The sequence below is a fragment of the Sander lucioperca genome, chromosome 1 (assembly GCF_008315115.2).
Source record: "Sander lucioperca isolate FBNREF2018 chromosome 1, SLUC_FBN_1.2, whole genome shotgun sequence".
Classification (NCBI taxonomy): domain Eukaryota; kingdom Metazoa; phylum Chordata; class Actinopteri; order Perciformes; family Percidae; genus Sander; species Sander lucioperca.
The window spans coordinates 53,655,059-53,676,079 of record NC_050173.1 but is presented as its reverse complement, the minus strand read 5'-3'; the positions used below and the strand labels follow the sequence as shown (position 1 = coordinate 53,676,079).

The following is a 21,021-nucleotide window of genomic DNA, read 5'->3' as shown; positions in this document are numbered from 1 at the left end:
CCTAGTGTTTACTTCTCCAGTCTTTAGTATGACTTGTTCTTATAGTTCAGATTTCGTTGATAAAGTTCACTCTTTTTTTTCCCCCCATCAACCTGTCTGACTGGTCTCCTGCATTTGAGTCCTCCTTTCAAACTCCTTGGAGTGACAGCACAATCAGGTCAAATCTGAGTTTCTGTTGTCTGGTTATTGACAGGAAAAAAAAAATGATGAGGAGCGAAAATTCTAATTGTCTCCGGTGGGAAATAATTGTCTCCGGTGGGAAATAATTCCCTCTGCGCAAATCGAACTGTGTGACAGAGATTTTCATATCTTTTGTTCTATAAAAACAATGAACAATCATATTTTTTCATTTAGAAATGACCTGTAAGCGTACGCGATAAAGAAAAAAAACTACATGTCGCGTTCTCGCTCTAAATGAATGCAGTAGACTGCCGTAGATTTACAACAAACGGCGGAAAAAGCCCAAGCCCTGGCAAAACAGGGAAATTTATATTTATAGTTACCTTTTTATGTGCATGGGTGACGTACCAAGCCAGAGGTTTGCTTGTCTCTGTCTGAATCCATGGTAGACAGATCATCGCCAAAAACAGCAAAACTACAACCACACCCAGTAACAACCAACACCTGGACACACACACACACACACACACACACACACACACACACACACAAAGAGAGAGGGAGAGCAAGATAGAGAAGGGGACAAATTAGATAGATTATGAAACATTGTGTTTAAATGACAGCTAAAAACAAGGGCTGGGACGATATGCTTTTGTCCCGATGTGATTCTTTCACGATACATGGGTGACGATTCGATTTGTATTTCAATTTTCATGTATTGCTCTTCTGGAAGTATTGCGGTTCGATAGTATTGAGTATTGTCATTTTCTTTTCCGTCTTTAACAAAAATTTTATAATACACATCTAGAGACAATATATCATGCCATCAACGCAAAGTTTAGGAGCGCATTACTAATGATTTAGTTTGAAGTTCCTAACTTGTGACGTGACGTTTCCAGTCTATGGTTCAGACTCAAACACACGGAGCTCTGAAGCGGACCTGTGCGTCGCTTTAGTGTCCACTCTCACTGTAAAAATAGAGATGAGCAGCACGCCTTCCGTGGTCTGTGCAGCTTCAGGTTTATAATGGACGCGCTCTGCTGTGGATATGCTGCGGCAGATGTGTCGCGTTCGTGCTCCGTGTATTTCTGCCGTATTTTCGGTTTCCCACCTCCGATGTAGAGCAGCGGACAGCCTCTTCCCTAAACTTTGGCTCATTCAGAGACCAGAGTCTAAAACGGGGCTCTGTGTCTGTCAGAAAGGTCTGAGGTCTACCGCATCATCAGAGCAATCACGTAATGCACAGCAGACTACGGTGCAGGCAGATTATTTTCTGAAATATAGTGACTTTATTCTTGTAATAGCCTATTATAACTTTTATTCTCAAAATATCACGACTCCAAATCTCAGAGAACACAGATGGGATGAGTTCTATTTTGAATGTGCACAAAGTTTTGAACGTGAGCAGAGATCTTGCTCAAACACATCTGAAATATGACAGTCCAGGAGTTTATCAATTCATTCAAATGAATTCATGTATCATTGAGGTGAATAATTGTCATATGCACATTTAAGGAGGTTACTTCCTCAACAAAAGACGCAAAAGAGGAGGGAAGAGTAAATGATGCCTATAGGCTACATGTGTGCTGACTCAGATATAATTAGAAAAGTCGATCTACAGTTGAATAAATAGATAAAGCGATACAGAATGCCTGACAGCCTTACTACAATATATTCCATTATGTTTTTTGAATTTGGATTGTAATAGATATTTCCAACAGAAATTGATTCAGAAAAAGGTATTAAATAGGTGCATAAAAATTCACCAGAATGCAGGAAATGAAGTGGTTAATGCTCAAAATTTAACTTCAAAATTAAAAATACTAACCTCCCGCATCATAAGTCACCACACAAATCTGGAAACAAAATCTTGGCCTTTGGGTTGCCAGGCCAGTTATGATTAGGCCAAATGTTGGCGCCATCTAACTAACATCTACAAACTGGACAGCTACAATGAACATACACTGGCTATTAACAAGCTGGGCAAGCCAATCGCCGTTTTGCTTTGCATTCAGTTTATTTAAATTGGTCCGGGCTAAGCCCCAAATCTCCTCAAGTCCTAGAGACGTAATTTATCAACAAATCAGGGGCGATTCTAGGATCAGACCTTTAGGGTGGCTCAGCCCCTAATGAGAATGCTTTATAAGTCACATTAATAACGACCCAATTGACACAATGTTCTAACATTCAGCAATTTTAGTTGCTTACATTTCAATTTGTGATCTAATTTGCGCCATCAAATTACCAACTTCTTCTCCGGGGGACTACCAGCATTAAACTTTACAACCGCACTCCTGCTCTCCCTCTGACAGATTAGATAGAAACTCAGCCAAAGGTGGGAGTCTGGCACAACAACCTCTGATTGGCCAACACTATGTCACTGTTAACCCTTTCCTTGACTGGGTTACAGGTGCATAGCATCGGCGACAGACACACAGGATATTAAACCTGTTTCAAGCCCTTTGAAACTGTAAACGTTTGTCCTATGCCACTAACAGACAAGTTCAAAACAAAAACTGATTAACAAAAAAAAATCGAAATGACTGTCTGCCTGTAACACTCAGGGGCGCAACTACCCAGTGTCAGAGGGAGGGTTGCAAAGGGGCGGAAATTTGCCGGTAAATTCCCAGAAACTTTCTATGGAAAGTTTAGCTGGGGAATTTTGGAAACATTCCAATTTGGAAACTTTCATGGGAATTAACGGGAATTAATGGGAATAAACTGGATGTTTTTTATATTGCTTTCCATGGAAAGTTTAGCTGGGGGATTTTGGAAACATTACAATTTTGATTTACTATGGTTAGTGGGCTATACAATTAACACACATAGGTTAATAATAGCAATGGGTTATGTATTACCCCTCCCCCCCACCCCCCCCCACCATAATAAAACCCTCCTGTATTTTAAAATCTAAATGCTGGCAAGTATGTAGTAGCCTATGCTGATTATTGCGTGCGTGCATGTCACTGACGAATATAGGGAGGACATTCAACTGAAGTTGCATTAAATCAGGTTGTTTTAACCAACATTATGCTGCAAGATGTGTTTTTTTTTTTAACTACATTTAAGTTCCCTGTTAAAGACTAATAGTATTATAACAAGCAATATTAAAAATATCCAGTTTATTCCCATTTATTCTCGTTAATTTCCGTTAATTCCCATTAATTCCCAGGAAAGTTTTCAACTTTGAAAATTCCTGGAATTTTGCAACCCTAGTCAGAAGGGTATGCAGCAACAATTTTGGCGCCCCCCCCCTTATATTTTACATTACATTACATGTCATTTAGCTGACGCTTTTATCCAAAGCAACTTACAATTGCTATATATATATATCAGAGGTCGCACACCTCTGGAGCAACTAGGGGTTAAGTGTCTTGCTCAGGGACACATTGGTTGATGTATCGCAGTGGGAATCGAACCCGGACCAAAGGGGTGTGTCATATCCACTGCGCCATCACCACCCTATATTTACCAGTTGTTATTTTACCTTAATAAAATTGAAATGGGATTGGTACCATAGGGTTTAACCAAAATCATTGGTTTGCATTAAGTTAGCAAACACTAGCTAGTCTGTTAACATGAATATTTGCAAGCCTCCAAGTTTGGTAGCAAATCTATGCATGATTCCATGGTAAACCAGAGTTATTGCATTAGTTATGTTTTCCAGATTCTTGTCATTTATTGTACATGCTACCTTATATTTACCAATTTTCAGCTCAGCAACCTCGGTTTTGCATATTCTAAGCTAGCCGTAAACCCCCATTTGGCTGCTAAATTCCCAGTGTTAACAAACGCTAGCTAGTCCATTAACATGAACATTAACATTTGCATGCATACATTTTTTTTTTTGTTGCATTAAACGAATAAATAAAGCATATCGAAATAACAACATCATGATGCCGATTTGTTGAAAGTATGAATTCATACTTTGTCAGGTCTGTCCGTAAGACGACAAGCAAAACAACTTTTCGGATCGATCTATGCTAACATTGTCCCTGCCCCATCAACACAACAACAGACCGAATTTCACAACTTACCAGGTAACGTTAGTCCAATTTCCCCGAATACTTTTCCCTAAGAAAGCTCTTTTTTCGCCTGGTTTCTGTACAAAAAACGAGGTCCTATAGAGCTCTGGCTGCTCACAGACACCTACAATGATTTGTTTCTCCATGTCTGATTCAACAACTTAAGGACATCAGGAGCACTTGCTCTCCACCGACTGCAAGACCCAGGGCATGATGGGAAACGCCTTGCTCTTAACTGATTTAACAGCCGATTGGTTCAGAATTGACTCAACAACAAGAGTGTTCAATTCAACAACAATGAAAAGTTATTTAGATTGACATTTGTCTAATTTGAAGGATTATTCTATTAACGGAATACATGTGTGGCTGATGGATACGTTTAGTAGTCAGAAACCATAATACCACGGGTGTTAGTGCTGCCACTTTTTTTTAATTTTTTTTTTTTATCCCAAGTGAGGAAATAGAAGTTTGCATAATCCGGTTACAATTCAGTGCTTGAGGATCCAATAATCACGAAAGCGTAGCTATATGTCTATAATCTGGCATATTTACATTTGTGAAAATGTTCATTAGTATTGTCCCCTTTTTCTTTCAAATAAATAAATAAATGTCACGCAAGAGAGACAATAAAAACAAAAGGAATGGTCAAAGTTGTCATACTGTTAACACTGGAACAATAGCCCACAACCCAAAATAGCCTAATCGTTGTTTCCGCAGCCAAAGTGACGCATTTGCACAATATTGGCCGTATGGTGCATTAAGACAATGACTGCAACTCGTTTGGACGCCAACATTTACTAACATGCACTTACAATCACACTAATGTATGTAAGCCCACATAATTCATCCTGTCATATGTGTATAATAGGCTATTAGAAATGAAAGCCAAACTAGGCTATACTCTGACTATAAAAGTTGTGTCCCGCTTTGCACGCTATAATAACATCACAGAAACCTCAGAGAACGAGCCTTCGAGACGTGCCACTATTTAGCCATGCGCGTGCACGCGTGCATAGGCGCGCTCCTGTAGGCCTACAAATAGCACTACACCCCTGCAAAATGAATTCTGATTACAGCTAATCTACAGTCTGTTGTATATTAACATCGGCAACAGTTCGCCTGTAGAGTATTTTCACAGGCTACTCTGTCATCAATATTTTTTGTTCATAATATCACGTTGCATAGCTATATCAGACAGACAAATCGGGAGAAAGATAACGTCCGAGACCTGTTTCTGTCTCAGGAACAAACTCTCACGAGATCTGGCAACACAGATAAGCTAACATCAACTCACTTTCGTGAACGCCCTAACAAAACTATTTTTCGTAATGCTACATACAGTATGTCTTTTAGCTTTGTAAATTTCCAATGTTAGCAAAAGAAAATATAAATAAATTATACAAATATAACTTTTCATGCAACCACACAACATTCACTACACTTTCAAACAGGGTCTTAAATGGCAATTTAGGAGACAGGAATTGTGTACCGTTTTATACCATTGGCGTGTAATGTACTATCTTTAGTTATAGAGAATCTTTGCTTCAACTTCACATTTTATCACAAATTATATTGATTCTTTGGACAACAATACAATATTTTATGATATCACAAAGTCTGCCACGATACAATTTTGATTCTATTAAATTCAGGGGCCTGCAACTGATACAAGATGATACATAAGGCCATTTACCACTATCAGTTACATTTATATATATTTACAAAAAAGCACCAAAAATATGATTTGACAATTTCATTCTGAAGCTTTTCCAGACATTTAAATTAAAAACAAACTACTCTTTAATGAAAAAAAGTCAAAATAAAGGCACATCTTAAAGATGCCAATATGTATCGATATTTTCACTTTGTATCGATAATATTGGATCGTTGATAATTGTATCCATATATCTATCCAGATTGATGTATTGTAACAGTCCTATTGCTCATACCTGCTGCACAAAGGATTGTGGGTTAGAATAGCCAGAAAAGCATGCTGGCTTGCAAACTGCAAAATCCGACCGGATGCAGTAGGACATTGTGGTATTTTTTTGGCATACTGCATTTGACATACTATGTATTTGGACATACCTTACTGGCGTACTAAATAGTATGGTAGTATGGGTATTAGTACGCAGTCTACAGAGACAGAGCACAGCGATTCATACTCTGAAAGCCACGACCATCGGAGGGGAAAAAAATCTGCGCCACAATGTGCAACCAAGGGCTGAAATGCTTACAAAATGCCTGTAGTTAGCAAAAAACATTTTAAGCATGTCAAATTATTATTTTAGCAATCTATGTCTACCAGAGAGGACACGTTAGCTGTTAAGTAAGTAGGTAAGTAAGATGTTAGCTATGTATAAGCAAGCTAAGCTACTTGCAAACATAATCCTGCATTGCTTTCTGATTTATCAACATGCCACTATAACACAGGTTGCGTACTGTCAAAATGCTTTAACTTAATTTACAGAAATATAGTTAGCCTAAAACTGACAAATATGATGACAAATGTCCCTGCACATGTACTCTCGCATTGCCAGAGCTTCCTCCACAGCGCTGCAGAGGAAGGTCTGGCTAGTCCACACAGCATTCCGGGATGGGAGAGAAACGTGCTCTGGTTTATTGACATTTCTTTAAACCAATCACAATCATCTTTGGGCGGCGCTAAGCACCGGACGGAGCCCCGGTGCCTTTGCAAAATAGCCTCGGGAAGGAAATTGTTTTGGTGTACGTTCAGAAGTTGTTTTAATCGTGCAACAGAAAACTCGGATTGGACAGATTGTTGACAGTTGACGTCAAAAAGTTACCTGAAAACAGCGTGTAGTTTCTTTTAAGCATCTCACATCACACTTTCAGTCACTATGACCACTATACGGGCAGAAACATTGTGCCAAAATCTGAACAATAACGTCACTGTCAACAGGCTTATCTGCTAACATTAGCTATACCGACCGTTAGCTTGAAACCATCCAGCAAATAGACGGTACCATAGGGTGCCATTACCTGCAACCGGTGATTTAACGTCACCGCTCATTTTACACACAGTTTAACAAGAAAACAAAACGCTGAGTGAACATTACTAGCTACGTTTTTCATGTTGGATTTGAGCAGTATGCACCCCCACTAACCTGGAAAACGGTTTTAAAACAGTAACATTAATACAGTGTGTTAGAGGAATACAGCAGCGGGGGAGGAGCGGGGAGTCAGAGGCAGAGGGACCGCAGCGTTCGCTAACGTTAGCTTCTTGTCTCATCTGGGGTCTGATAAACATTCATCAAATTCAGTGTCCACAATGCTATTTTCCAATAAACTGTAGCTGTCATATTTTACGGGACGCACGTGAGTGCGGATTTCACGTCGCGGCTGTCGCCACGGCAAAATCAACATAGAGGAAACACTGTAGACTACTGCACATGTAATGTTAGGCATATTGAATGTCAAGATCCCAGTTTTCCAATTCTTTCTGCATGTCATTCCTCCTCTCTCCCCCCTTTCACGTCTAAGCTGTCCTATCAAATAAAGGCCTAAAATGGCAACAAAAAAAATGAAATGTATCGGATGCAGGGGTTTTCTACCCGGAAGTTATTTGTAAACAAACATTGTGATTGGGTGTATATACGCAATTGCTGCAAATTTCACATCATCGCCTCATTCGCGCTGCCACAAATTTGCATCTTTGCATTGCATTGAAAATGCAGACAGTGTGAACCATAGACTGTTTATAAAGACAATCTCAAACATCTCACCACAAAACACCTGCTTACCCAGGAAACGTGCTGACGGTATAGCAGGCAACACTAACCCCATACCGACAAAATCGTTCTGTTGCAGTCGTAGATGATTTTCTGCAAGCTGATAAATAATTATTGTGAATTTGGAACATTCCATTCTCCAAAAACTCTGAACAAAGCCTCTCTCGTCTCTTTTAACTGTATGGAAATATTATGTATAAAATATTTCAAAATTAAGTATTCAGTGGCTGTGAAAGTTCAAAGACTGTCTCTTATTTGCTTCCATATAACTGGTATCATAAGTGTGTATCATGAATTGTTATACACTATTGTTACACAACCAAAGATGTATCTGCGTTGTAAACCAATTCTCCTTTTCAATGATGCCTCTTTCTTATCTATATCTATATCTCTATAAATCTACTCTCACATCATCAAAGTGAATGGAGTGATTATTAGAAAAGTTATAAATTTGTGTGACTCATTAAATCATTAGAACATTGTGAACTGAACCCTGCTCGGTATCTCTTTGTTCTCCGAGATCTCGTAACTGCTTTCAGAATCAACTCACAGAGGTCAAGCCAGTAGATGATAGGATACGAACCAAGAAACAATCGTGATGCGATTGTTTCATAACAGTAATGGAATGATAATTATGTAGCGACAAGCTTTGTGTGCCTCAAATGGTGGAACAAAATGTGCTGTTTACATCTTATGTATGTGCAGTATGCATACATGCATGCATGAATAATGCTAACAATGCACAGGCTGGTGCACTGAATATCCTGCAGAACCCTTGTCATTCAAATATTTCAATAAGACACAATAGTGCAAAACATTTTCCACCTCCGATGTTAAGGCAAGGCAAGGCAGGTTTATTTATAGCACATTTCAGCAACAGGCCAATTCAAAGTGCTTTACATAAAACATTAAAGAGCAGTTAAAAACGATTAAAAGATTAAAAACAGATAAAATACGAGAATAAAATGTACAGAGCAGTATAACAAATTAACAATTATTATTGTACTAAAATAGTTCACCGAAACGTGTTTCTGAAAACATTTTAAGCGAGAAATAGGCAATGCAGTTGCTGAATCTGTCTTCATTTCAGATCTACAAAGGTCAGTTTAAAAGATTTTCGTCAGATTTTGAGAGGCTTAGTCACGGTCATCCCGCTCGCCATTTCCGGGTGAGTCCCGACTGCCCTGTCTCCAACCGAGCCTGTCAGGTCTGCGAAAATGAAGCCCGACAGCTCCTCCAACGGAACACACCGAACAGACTCGAGTCACTGACCTCGCCACACTGTCCAATGGCCATTTATCGGGTTAGTGTGTAGCTGCCTTCAAAAGAACTGAGAGTTGCGGCAGACCTGCAGAGTAGAGCAGCGTACAGCCACTTCCCTAAACTTTGGCTCATTCAGAGACTCAAAGAGTCTCAAACGGGGCTCTGGGTCTGTCAGAAAGGTCTGAGGTCTACCGCATCAGCAGAGCAATCACGTAATGCACAGCAGACTACGGTGCAGGCAGATTATTTTCTGAAATATAGTCACTTTATTCTTGTAATAGCCTATTATAACTCTATTTTTCTCAAAATATCACGACTCCTCCAAATCACAGAGAACACAGATGGGATGAGTTCTATTTTGAATGTGCACAAAGTTTTGAACGTGAGCAGAGATCTTGCTCAAACACATCTGAAATATGACAGTCCAGGGGTTTATCAATTCATTCAAATGAATTCATGTATCATTGATTGTCATATGCACATTTAAGGAAATTACTTCTTCAACAAAAGACGCAAAAGAGGAGGGAAGAGTAAATGATGCCTATAGGCTACATGTGTGCTGACTCAGATATAATTAGAAAAGTCGATCTACAGGAGGATTTTAAGCATACATTTATGCAGAAAAAGGTATTAAATAGGTGCATAAAGACACCATAATGCATGTTCAATGCTCAAACTGTTCTAACACATACTAACACATAGCATTGCTCACTATTGTTATTACAGAAAAAAAAGCTCTTAATCTTAAAATAAGATGGGGATACGGTGGCTAGACTTTAGGCTATATATTAGTCACTCTGATATTTTAGGAAACTAATATGCATCAGACTAATCTAAGACCAACTGTAGTTCTGTATTTTTATTATTTTTTTTTTTCTCTACCTTAGATGGATCAGCATTCATGAAAGGGGGCGTGGCTTAAGCATAGGGGGCGGGCCAAACCATCACCAATGAAGAAGCAACTCTCTGCTGAGTTCAATGACACCTCACACAAGACTCTACCTTAGATGGATCAGCATTCATGAAAGGGGGCGTGGCTTAAACATAGGGGGCAGGCCAAACCATCACCAATGAAGAAGCAACTCTCTGCTGAGTTCAATGACACCTCACACAAGACTCTACCTTAAACGGTACAAATGTTATGAAAGGGGGCGTGGCCTGCGTAAGTGGCCGTGGTTATATTATAGGGGCCTGCTCATTATCACATGTAGACCACACATTCTAAGTTTCATGTAAATCGGATGATGTTTGTCATATAAGGCGCATTTCCTGTTGCCAGCGGGGGGCGCTATGACCAAAAGTCAAATATGGCCTGTAGGTGTCCTCAGGCCTGGACCCTTGTCAATCTTGAGAATTTTCGGGCAGATACGACAACGTACACTCAAGTTACAACAATTTATTTGTTCATCGCTCAACACTCAAAATGGCCGCCACGCCGTTTCATGTAAATCGGATGATGTTTGTTATATAAGGCGCATTCCCTGTTGCCAGCGGGGGGCGCTATGACCAAAAGTCAAATATGGCCTGTAGGTGTCCTCAGGCCTGGACCCTTGTCAATCTTGAGAATTTTCGGGCAGATACGACAACGTACACTCAAGTTACAACAATTTATTTGTTCATCGCTCAACACTCAAAATGGCCGCCACGCCGTTTCATGTAAATCGGATGATGTTTGTCATATAAGGCGCATTCCCTGTTGCCAGCGGGGGGGCGCTATGACCAAAAGTCAAATATGGCCTGTAGGTGTCCTCAGGCCTGGACCCTTGTCAATCTTGAGAATTTTCGGGCAGATACGACAACGTACACTCAAGTTACAACAATTTATTTGTCATCGCTCAACACTCAAAATGGCCGCCACGCCGTTTCATGTAAATCGGATGATGTTTGTCATATAAGGCGCATTCCCTGTTGCCAGCGGGGGGCGCTATGACCAAAAGTCAAATATGGCCTGTAGGTGTCCTCAGGCCTGGACCCTTGTCAATCTTGAGAATTTTCGGGCAGATACGACAACGTACACTCAAGTTACAACAATTTATTTGTTCATCGCTCAACACTCAAAATGGCCGCCACGCCGTTTCATGTAAATCGGATGATGTTTGTCATATAAGGCGCATTCCCTGTTGCCAGCGGGGGGCGCTATGACCAAAAGTCAAATATGGCCTGTAGGTGTCCTCAGGTCTGGACCCTTGTCAATCTTGAGAATTTTCGGGCAGATACGACAACGTACACTCAAGTTACAACAATTTATTTGTTCATCGCTCAACACTCAAAATGGCCGCCACGCCACGCCCACACCGTCAGACGAAAAGTTTTTCTTTTAATAACTTTTCATCTTTAAGGTGTTGGGATGATAGAGACCAAGTTTGAAGTACATCGGACAAAATCTTTGGCTTTTTGAGGGGCTTAACACATTCAAAAACTCACCAAATTTGGCAGTCTGGTGAACATTTACGTATTTTAAGGGTTTCGGGAATATGCGCGCAAAAATGGCTCGCTAGCGCCCGCTACAATGTTAAAAAAATGTAGCCCCCTTAAGCCACGCCCCCTTTCATAACATTTGAACCGATTAAGGTAGACCCTTGTGTGAGGTATCATTGAACTCAGCAGAGACTTCCTTTTTAATTGGTGATGGGTTGACCCGGCCCCTATAATATAGCCACGCCCCTTTTTATAACTAGTGACCCATTTAAGGAAGAGTCTTGTGTGAGGTGTCATTGAACTCAGCAGAAAGTTGCTTCTTCATTGGTGATGGTTTGGCCCGCCCCCTATGCTTAAGCCATGCCCCCTTTCATAACATTTGAACCGTTTAAGGTAGGGTCTTGTGTGAGGTGTCATTGAACTCAGCAGAGAGTTGCTTCTTCATTGGTGATGGTTTGGCCCGCCCCCTATGCTTAAGCCACGCCCCCTTTCATAACATTTGAACGATTTAAGGTTGACCATTGTGTGAGGTATCAATGAACTCAGCAGAGAGTTACTTCTTCATTGGTGATGGTTTGGCCCGCCCCCTATGTTCAAGCCACGCCCCCTTTCATAAATGCTGACCCATCTAAGGTAGAGTCTTGTGTGAGGTATCATTGAACGCAGCAGGGAGTTCCCTTTTCATTGGTGACGATTTGCGGTGTCTGAGTGAAGCGCAAATGCACGGTCGCAAGGAGCGGCGACCGCCGGTGACCCCGACGCGCGCAGAGGAGCGAGGGCCCGTCCATCGCTGCTTGCAGCTTTAATTAGATTTTTTTTTACAGTGCACTCTGTATCACTAACTACGGTGAATCAATCTTCCTTCACCATTCATCTGTATGTGTTGGTGTGTAGTGTGTCTGTTTTAATTCTATTTTACAACTGTCAGCTGGTGGAAATGGCAGTGTTTAGAGGCTCAACGAGCGCCCACGTGCGCGGTAACGGTACGTGGACGAGCGAGGTAGAGAGTCAGCTACTGAAGAGAGCCAAGCAGCATTAAAACAAAGCAGAGAATCAAAGATTCTGCAAATGCATCAAGCATCTCATTATCACTAACCCTATCTCCATTCATATTTAGAATGACTACAAAATAGCCGAGAAGTCGGAAGTTGGACAGAAGTACAAAGAGTCGTTGTGCTATCAAGATGATGCACCGTCCGCATTGGTGTGAACTGGCGGCTTTCAGAGCGTTGCAGACCGGTGCGTTGCAAGTAACTGGAGGATTCATCTCGTCTCGTCGCTACTCTTTGGTCTGAACTTGCTACTGCATGCACACACACACACACACACGCAGATGAATGGTGAAGGAAGTGAAATTGTAAGTTGTTTTTAATAACCTGCTGACCTTTAGCTACGTTTTCTTGAGGTAAAAGAAAGAGGATATTTTGGTTTACTATGGAAAACAACAGTCTAGCTAGAGTGAACAAGATAATAAGAAATACAAGAAATAGTTAACCTAGCAAGCTATCCACAGCTCTTTATTCATTGCCAATAATATATCCTCTAGCATCTCTATAGTATTCTAAAACAATATCAGTCCCCATAGAATGTTGTTGTCACTGAAAACTAAATGTCTTAGGGTCCCTGTTAATGCTATTGTACCAGTGTAGGTTTGTTGGTAGGTCTAGGCACTAAGGCACAGCCTAAACTAAATTATTTCATTATATTTATTATATATGCTAGCTATATTCATGCTTTTCAACACTGCACAGCATTCATTGGCTGTGATAAATTCAATAAATATGTAAATGTTGCCTAAATGTAGGCCTTAAAATTCTGGTTCTTGGGTTACACTGTATGCAAGCCAAACTACACAGCGAAATGGCACTCTGATTGAACCAATCCAAAACGCAGTTACAGTAATTAGTGTTATTAAATAGCATTCTTCGGACAACTTATCTTATAGAGAGAGGAATTAGATATAGTATGCTATTATTTTATCACACATTTAAGTAACTTTTGTTGAACAGAGTAGAAATGGAAGAAGAGGATATGTCTGTCACTTTTTACTTGTTAACATCTCGGTTTCTTGACTAGTTGTTGACATAAGTGTAGCTCTAATACAGTAACAAAAGATGTGAGTGCAATGATTTAGAAAACGCAAGTTACAAATACCCTGGGGGCTAAGCACCCCGTCTTTAAATCCTAGTGACGTCACTGGCTACGTTTAAAACGACAGCCTTGACTTGAGCAAGGATTGTGTGACTGGTGTCTTTAACAATAAGGTGATTGTTAGAGCAAGGCAAGACTTCCCTGTCCTGCCTCCGTTAGTAACGCCAAAGCCTTTATTCCTGTGGAGAGTAAACGCGGTTAGGAGAAGACACTGGTGGTTAGGACTAACGAAAGTGTCACAGAAACAATTATGTGTTTCTGTCATGGGTTGGTGTGTATCTTATTTTGGTAGTCTGTTTCTGTTCTGTATTTTGCTTAGTTTCCTGTTTTATTTTGATAATCTGTTCTCTGTCTTGTCTTGTTTTACTATCTGTTTTCCCGCTCTTGTGATTGCCTGATGTCTTCCACCTGTTTCCCAGCCCTTGTGTCACCTGCCTCTTGTTACCTCATTACCCTGTGTATTTAGTCTTTGTCTTCCCCTTGTCTTTTGTTGGATCATTGTTTTGTGTTGCATGCTTTTGTTTGGTGTATCCTGTTGTGAATTGCCTTGCCTTGTGGATCGTACTCCTAGTAAGTGTTTTTTCGTTCCACAATAAACCTCTTAAACTGCATTTGGGTCCAAGATTCGTCTACTTTCGACGCAACCCGTGACAGTTTCTTCCCCACAGCAACATGACAGGAAAAGAGTGAACAATGGGGTTAAGATAAGAATAGAACATTACAACGTTTTGGAAAGTGAAAGAGAAAAGCATTGGGGGTTTTTGTTCACAAATATGCTCCACCCAAAAATAAGGGCTGTCTGTTTAGGAAATGGATTGCATTTTGAATGCAATCATTTTAGTTTGTGGTGAGAAATGTTCAATATAATCTGATAGGATATTTGACCAAGGAAAAAAGGCTAAATTTAAAAAATAGCTGGAAAAAGAATCAGGTTTTACGAAAAGTAATGACTGTCTTGGCAGTTGTAGAAGTAGTACTCAAAAGATTTTGTAAAACTATTACTTGTTAATAGTAGGCTAAAACTATTAATACCGCACAGTACAAGTCCTGTATTTAAATGTTTACTTCAAGTGAGGAGTGAAAGAGGCATTATTGGCACTATGTACTTCAAATGACTTAACGTCTGTTCAAGGTGGAGCTTTAAACTCTAATATCATGCTGGGTAGTTTAATGAATGATAATGCATTATATTTTAAATGTGATATTTTGTGGGTAAAATCTGAATCTGCAATGTAACCAGTAACATTTCTCTGTCAGGTAAACGTAGTAGTAGACAGTAAGTCAGTAGCATACAGTTGGGTTGCATATGAAGGGCTTCTGTAAGTTATTTTGGGGTAAAATGGTTCTGGAGAAAGCTGCAAGCAGCAATACAAGAAGCCCAGCAATCAGCACGTTGCAAAACAGGCACATTTTGAACAGGCACTGCACTAGTTTTTTCAAAGTGTAATAAACAGATTCCACAGAGTGAGATAATTCTTGCACTTTCAGAGTTGAGTTTTATCTTGTTGCTACCCACAGGAAGAAATGCCAGCGTTTGGGGTGAAACCTAACTGCCACATCTGTGTTTATACTGTGGATTTAGAGTGTTTGTGTTCACTTCAAGTGTGCTTTTTTTTAAATGTTATAACCACTTTTAAAAGTAATGGAAAGCCACCTGCACTCATAAAGTAGACCTAAACAAACTGGCTGCGACTATAAATGATACTGGTGTTCTCCTTAAGACCTTAACAACAGTGGAGAGCAAGTTGGCAGTGTCTAATCAGCATGGTTCAAAGAGAACAGTAAGAGTCTTTGTGCCGTGTCATGTGAATATTACCTGTGTGTTGCCCAGCGTTTAGGAAGCCTCATGCTGTTCTGCCTCCCAGAGGAATCTGGGAACTCCTCTGGTATCTGTAATGAAGCCGGATAGCGCCTGGCTCTCAGGGATCTTGTCCTAGACACACAGGGAGAGTCGCAAACAGTCTGTTAGCCACATCACTGAACAATGCATTCATGGGATAGCCTACTTACACAGCAGTACCTTAATGAATAAGTTCTTTATTTGATACTAGGGGTGTAACGGATCACAAAGCTCACAGTTCGGGTCAGATCACGGTTTTGAGTTACAGATCGGATAGATATTTGGATCAGCACAAAAAAGGGGGGATTTAAATGATCTATTAAAAATGTAATAACATTAACTTGCAACAATAATTACTACTTTCCCCATTAAATTGCGGTTAAACGACAAACAGATGAGAAAAGGGTATTTTACAATAACTTTGAATGCACCACGAGGTCGACAACAGCAGTGACCAAGTGCTATATGTGCAAGTGTGACTGTTGTACGTCCCGGTGTTGGAATCCTCTACAGTGAAATATAGACACACTTTACAATATTTACAGTTTAGCTGTCAGCAATTTAACCGTGTTTAATCCAGCTACTAGCTACCTAACGGTAGGCTAACATTACCCAATGCCAAGTGTAACGTTAGTGTTAACTAGCGTGACATGCAGCGATGCTTCTGTTGTTGCCTGTAACGTCGGTTTTGGAGTATCAGAGCAGCGCAGACATTTAAGTGGCACCGAAATGAGGCACCGAAATCCGTGTTAGATACCGATCGTCAAGGCACCGGTGCCATAAAAGCACCTGATTTTGACATGCGCCGTTCACGTGAAGTGAAAATGTCGTTGCCTGTATCTGGGCTCGGTTTACACCTGTCGCCATTTCTAGCCAATAGGGGACCATAGGCAGGCTGGGGGAATGCATATTAATGTTAAAAAACCTCAAGTGAAATTGTCATGCCATGGGACCTTTAATTGATTAGTTTGGATTAGGGCTGAACGATTAATTGCATTTTCGATAATATCGCGATATGTTAAAACGCGATTTCCTAATCGCAAAGGCTGCGATTTGGTCACATGACTCACGAGAGCAATCAGTCTGCACTCCGTAGAGAAAGCATCAACTAGCATGCTAACGCTACACTGTACCTTGAGCTGATTTCTGTCATTCAAACAACTCTGAGTTGTAGTTTAAAACTTTTACAGCCATTTTAATAAAATGAAGGGTTTTATTCAGGCTTGAGTCTATACATGCAGTTAATGGATACAGGCACACAGAACTCAAGGCTCGGTTGGCAGCGATTTAGCTCTGATTAGCGGTTAGCGGTTAGCTCCGTTATAAAGATATGAGTGGAGGAGCTGCCACTGAGAGGGGTAACAATCAGACTGATAAATGACGTTCGGGGAGCTTTCACAGCAGCGTGGCCGCGGTGTTTCAACGGTTTTATTAGTACAGTTAATCCCATGGCAAGAACACCAGCAACTAGCTAACGTAACGATAGCCTTTCTGAGCAAGTGCACACGGCAGCACGCAACTTCACGAGGGGGAGGGGCTGGAGGCAGGTAATTGTGTGTTCATACTAGAGCCTGGATCGGGCCGAATTTTTCCGTCCGAACCCGGCCCGAGCCCGACAGAGCCGTGACCGAGCCCGTCAGGCATTATATTTATGTCCGAGCCCGACAGTTAAAATCTCGTTGGTTTTTTTTCTCATACTAATGACACATGTACGTTTGTTTGTGTGGAAAGCCCGCTTTTATTAAGCAACTGGAAGGCATTCGGAAATGTCAACAGATGAGCGCATCAGTGCACACGGGGGAATAAGCTGTTTAATTTAAAATGTTCAATGTGTTAACCTTTCCTGATCGCTTCGATTCCGACCGTGATCAGAAAACCAGGGGAGACTCGTTACCTCCAGGGCCGACGTTATATAACGCTGGGGTTAAAATCCTGTTTCTGGTGAGCAGATGAATGAAATTGGTTTTCAGTCTGGAGTTTATCTTGGACACCGCACACACTGTGTACAAAACTTAAACTTATTCACCAACTCTGCTCCGGTCACATCTACATGTCTGCTTTCTCTTTTCTCTATCTCTCTTCTGCTGACTTTACACACACACTGAGCTCTCTTAAAGGAGCTGCAGCACCATTTTACAACAAATGCGTTATCGTGCTGATGTGACCGAGCCCGGCCCGAACCCGACCATCATTTCTAAATATCTGTCCCGGCCCGGCCCGTCGGGACCCGTCGGGCTCGGGTCGGGTATCCAGGCCTTAGTTCATACTATACATTATTATATTATTCTTTGTTGAATAATACAGAAGACGAGCTTAAAAAAATAATCGAAATCGCAATATTTGGGGGAAAAAATTGCAATTAGATTATTTTCAAAAATCGTTCAGCCCTAGTTTGGATCAACAGAAGCAGATTTCCAAGAAATTTGCCTGACATTGATGTGCATTGCCATCCGCTCTCTGTGTGTTGCCGTTGTCAAACTCGTTTGCTTCAGGAACCAACAAACTTCGAGCTAGCAAGCTACACGCTTTCTTTCGGAAAATGATTATAAAGATTTACAAAAAATACGTTTACGGCATTTCCTCTCTAACTGGGACGTTTTGGGACCGATTGGTGGGGATTGCTATGGACAAAATACACACAGCGATACACTGGTAAGAGCAAATGACGTTTAACCATGTATCCAGCTAATTTAAATAGCTCCCATTACTGTATTGTGTGAACAGTTAAAGGTGCTCTAAGCGATGTCACGTGTTTTTTAGGCTACAACATTTTTTTGTCACATACAGCAAACATCTCCTCACTATCCGCTAGCTGCCTGTCCCCTGAACACACTGTAAAAAAAAAAAAAAACAGTCTCTGTAGACAGCCCAGGCTCCACAGACGGCAACAAAAACAAACTGTGCAAACCGGCACCACCAAACATAAGTGTTCCAGCCAATAACCAACATGAAGGATTTGGGGTTGGGGGGGTTAGTGCGCGGAAGGGAGGGGACGGGATGAGAAGGAGGGAGGGGCGAGCTTGCCTCCGTTTTGTTTGACAATACTTCGAACGTCAACAAGTGACGTCACCCAACATCACTTAGAGCACCTTTAACTTCATTTAATATTGTATGCAGCCTTTTCTTTTGCATGGTGCAAATGTTGCACTTAAACAAGTTCCTTCTAGAGGCAATTTTGCGGAGCCAGCGTCGCTGCTTCCGGAGCTTAGCACCGCCCAAGACCATTGTGATTGGTTTAAAAAAAATGCAATCAACCCAGGGCTTTAGGTTCCTATGGGTTCACATCAGGGAGGATCTAGTCTATATCCACGACCTTCCACTTCTGGAATTGTTCTGTTGCCGCCGGAAATTCCGCCGTATGTCCTTCTTTTCGGCCAGATGTCCGTTACCTAACACTTTGTGCTGTAATTCTAAACTCCGGTCGATGTATGAGGACTATGGTTAACTGCTCCTCAGATCTCTGCAGGGTAAATCCAGACAGCTAGCTAGACTATCTGTCCAATCTGAGTTTTCTGTTGCACGACTAAAACAACTTTTGAACGTACGCATGTTCCACCAAAACAAGTTCCTTCCCGGGCTATTTTGCAGCGGCACCATGGCTCCGTCGGGCTCTTAGCGCAGCCCATGATGATTGTGATTGGTTTAAAGAAATGCCAATAAACCAGAGCACGTTCCTCTCCCATCCCGGAATGCTGCGTGGACTAGTCAGACCCTCTTCCGCAGCGCTGTGGAGGAAGCTCTGGCAATGCAAGACTAGGTAGGATCCAACCTGGACTCACCACACCAACCCCATCACAAAGACTGCCTAGCAGTCTGAGGAGGCTAGACATGGACTCCAGGAAACTCTGCAACTCTACGGCATCTGGTCCCACCCCTACCAGGCTCAGGGATAGCTTCATCCCGCAGGCCATAAGACTGAACTCTTGTGCTCTGAGCCTAAACATGTCACTTTACCTTGAAACTGTCACTTTATATTTATATGGCCTCTCAAAACCCAACCCCCCCACCCCCCAGTATCTTAATTGCACTTTTCCTTTTAAGATATGCATTGCCAGCGACTACTTCTTTTTATTGTTGTTGACATAACCCAAAAACCTTGAACCTTAATTTGTGACTCCCTCTTTCAGGTAAAGAGTAGGGAAACTTTTCTCTCTAAAGTAGTGGACAACAGAATAGAAAACAATAGAAACAATACAAAATACTCAAGTACAGCTAAGGGACATAAAATGTTAACGTTACAGGAACAGCAAATGAGTAAATGGGACATTTTTTGGTCCAAAAGCCTTAATAATAATTTCAAAAAATAAAGATATGACATCCAAATGATGTGGTGTAGCACAACTTGATCTCTTGTATTGAATATAAAAGGTTTTCATTATATTTTTGCTACATATCAAGGTATATTTTTGGATCAATCTTCCAAAAGGACCACATGGTCGTGAAGCTAAGTAAGTTACTAGGCTCGTTGGAGATGAACTGCGCCTCGCCTGTAAAGTGGATGAGAGCAGGCAGCAACAGCAGGGGGGATGGTGACAAAAATCCGCGGTCAAGCCGTACAGTTTCCAGCAGCCTTCAGGCTGAACAGGAAGTCACAGAAACACTCACATCATGTATCAGACCCATATATCAGCTACACAGTCTCCAGTTGTTTTTAGTATGACAGAGTAGCTGTCAAAATGCTCTACATGCGATCTGTTGCTGATGTCAGAAATCATTCTGCTGGATGCATGTATTCTCTCTTGCTGATGTCCGTTTCCTTCCGCTTTCTTTGTGTTGGAATTTTAAACTTTGGATTTATGTAGCCTCGTGAGACCGTGGTCTGTGTACTTGGTGGCCAACGGATTTTCGTTTTGAAAGGAAAAAAACAAAAAACGAAAAACAGCCAGTTTCCCAATTACCATTAGTAAATAGGAAAACAAAACGGAAAACAACCCATTATTCGTTTTTTGTTTTGATATTAAAAAACGGAAAACGAAAAACAATCTCGTTATCCGATTGTCTTTGATGTATTTGTAGATGGAACTCGGAAATTAAAATGTGTATAAATCTTATTCCTCTGTCAGTACCCGATCCGTACCGCCTGTAAAATCCGTTCTGCGCACTGCCTGATCAGTTCTACGCTTGCGCGAACACCAGCAAACTTCACAGCTCTATACACGCATTGGCGTAAGGATGTTTGGACATTTCTGGTTACCAGAAGAAAACATTAGACAGTGACAGTTAACCGTTATGATGGCAGAGAGGAAGTTTACAAGGTGTTTGCTGGAGTTGCCTAAAGTATCTGTTAATGATATACGGAGGGTCGTCCGGCCGTCCAGTAGAACACCATGTAGCAAATTAAATAAAGGCTTCAAATTTTACGTTTCATCATTTCTTTGCAACTTTGAAGGTAATTTGCTAACGCTAGCTAGCCTGAGCTAGAAGCCTTGCTTTGGTGTTTTAAGTCATGACT

At 41.1% G+C, this 21,021-nt stretch overlaps 1 protein-coding gene across 2 annotated transcripts in view; it reads right to left on the bottom strand.

Annotated features, from left to right (window-relative positions):
* st3gal5 (ST3 beta-galactoside alpha-2,3-sialyltransferase 5) overlaps window positions 1-21,021 on the bottom strand; it is a 42,403-nt gene that overhangs the window by 13,268 nt on the left and 8,114 nt on the right. Inside the window, exons 2-3 of one of the 2 annotated variants that reach the window (XM_031280154.2) lie at window positions 15,546-15,662; window positions 504-624 (exon numbers count right to left, since the gene is read on the bottom strand). In XM_031280154.2, coding sequence (XP_031136014.1) covers window positions 504-624; window positions 15,546-15,662 — 238 coding nt within the window. Of the gene's footprint in view, window positions 1-503; window positions 625-4,157; window positions 4,453-15,545; window positions 15,663-21,021 lie in introns of those variants that run through there. The other variant, XM_031280153.2, reaches the window with a different exon arrangement.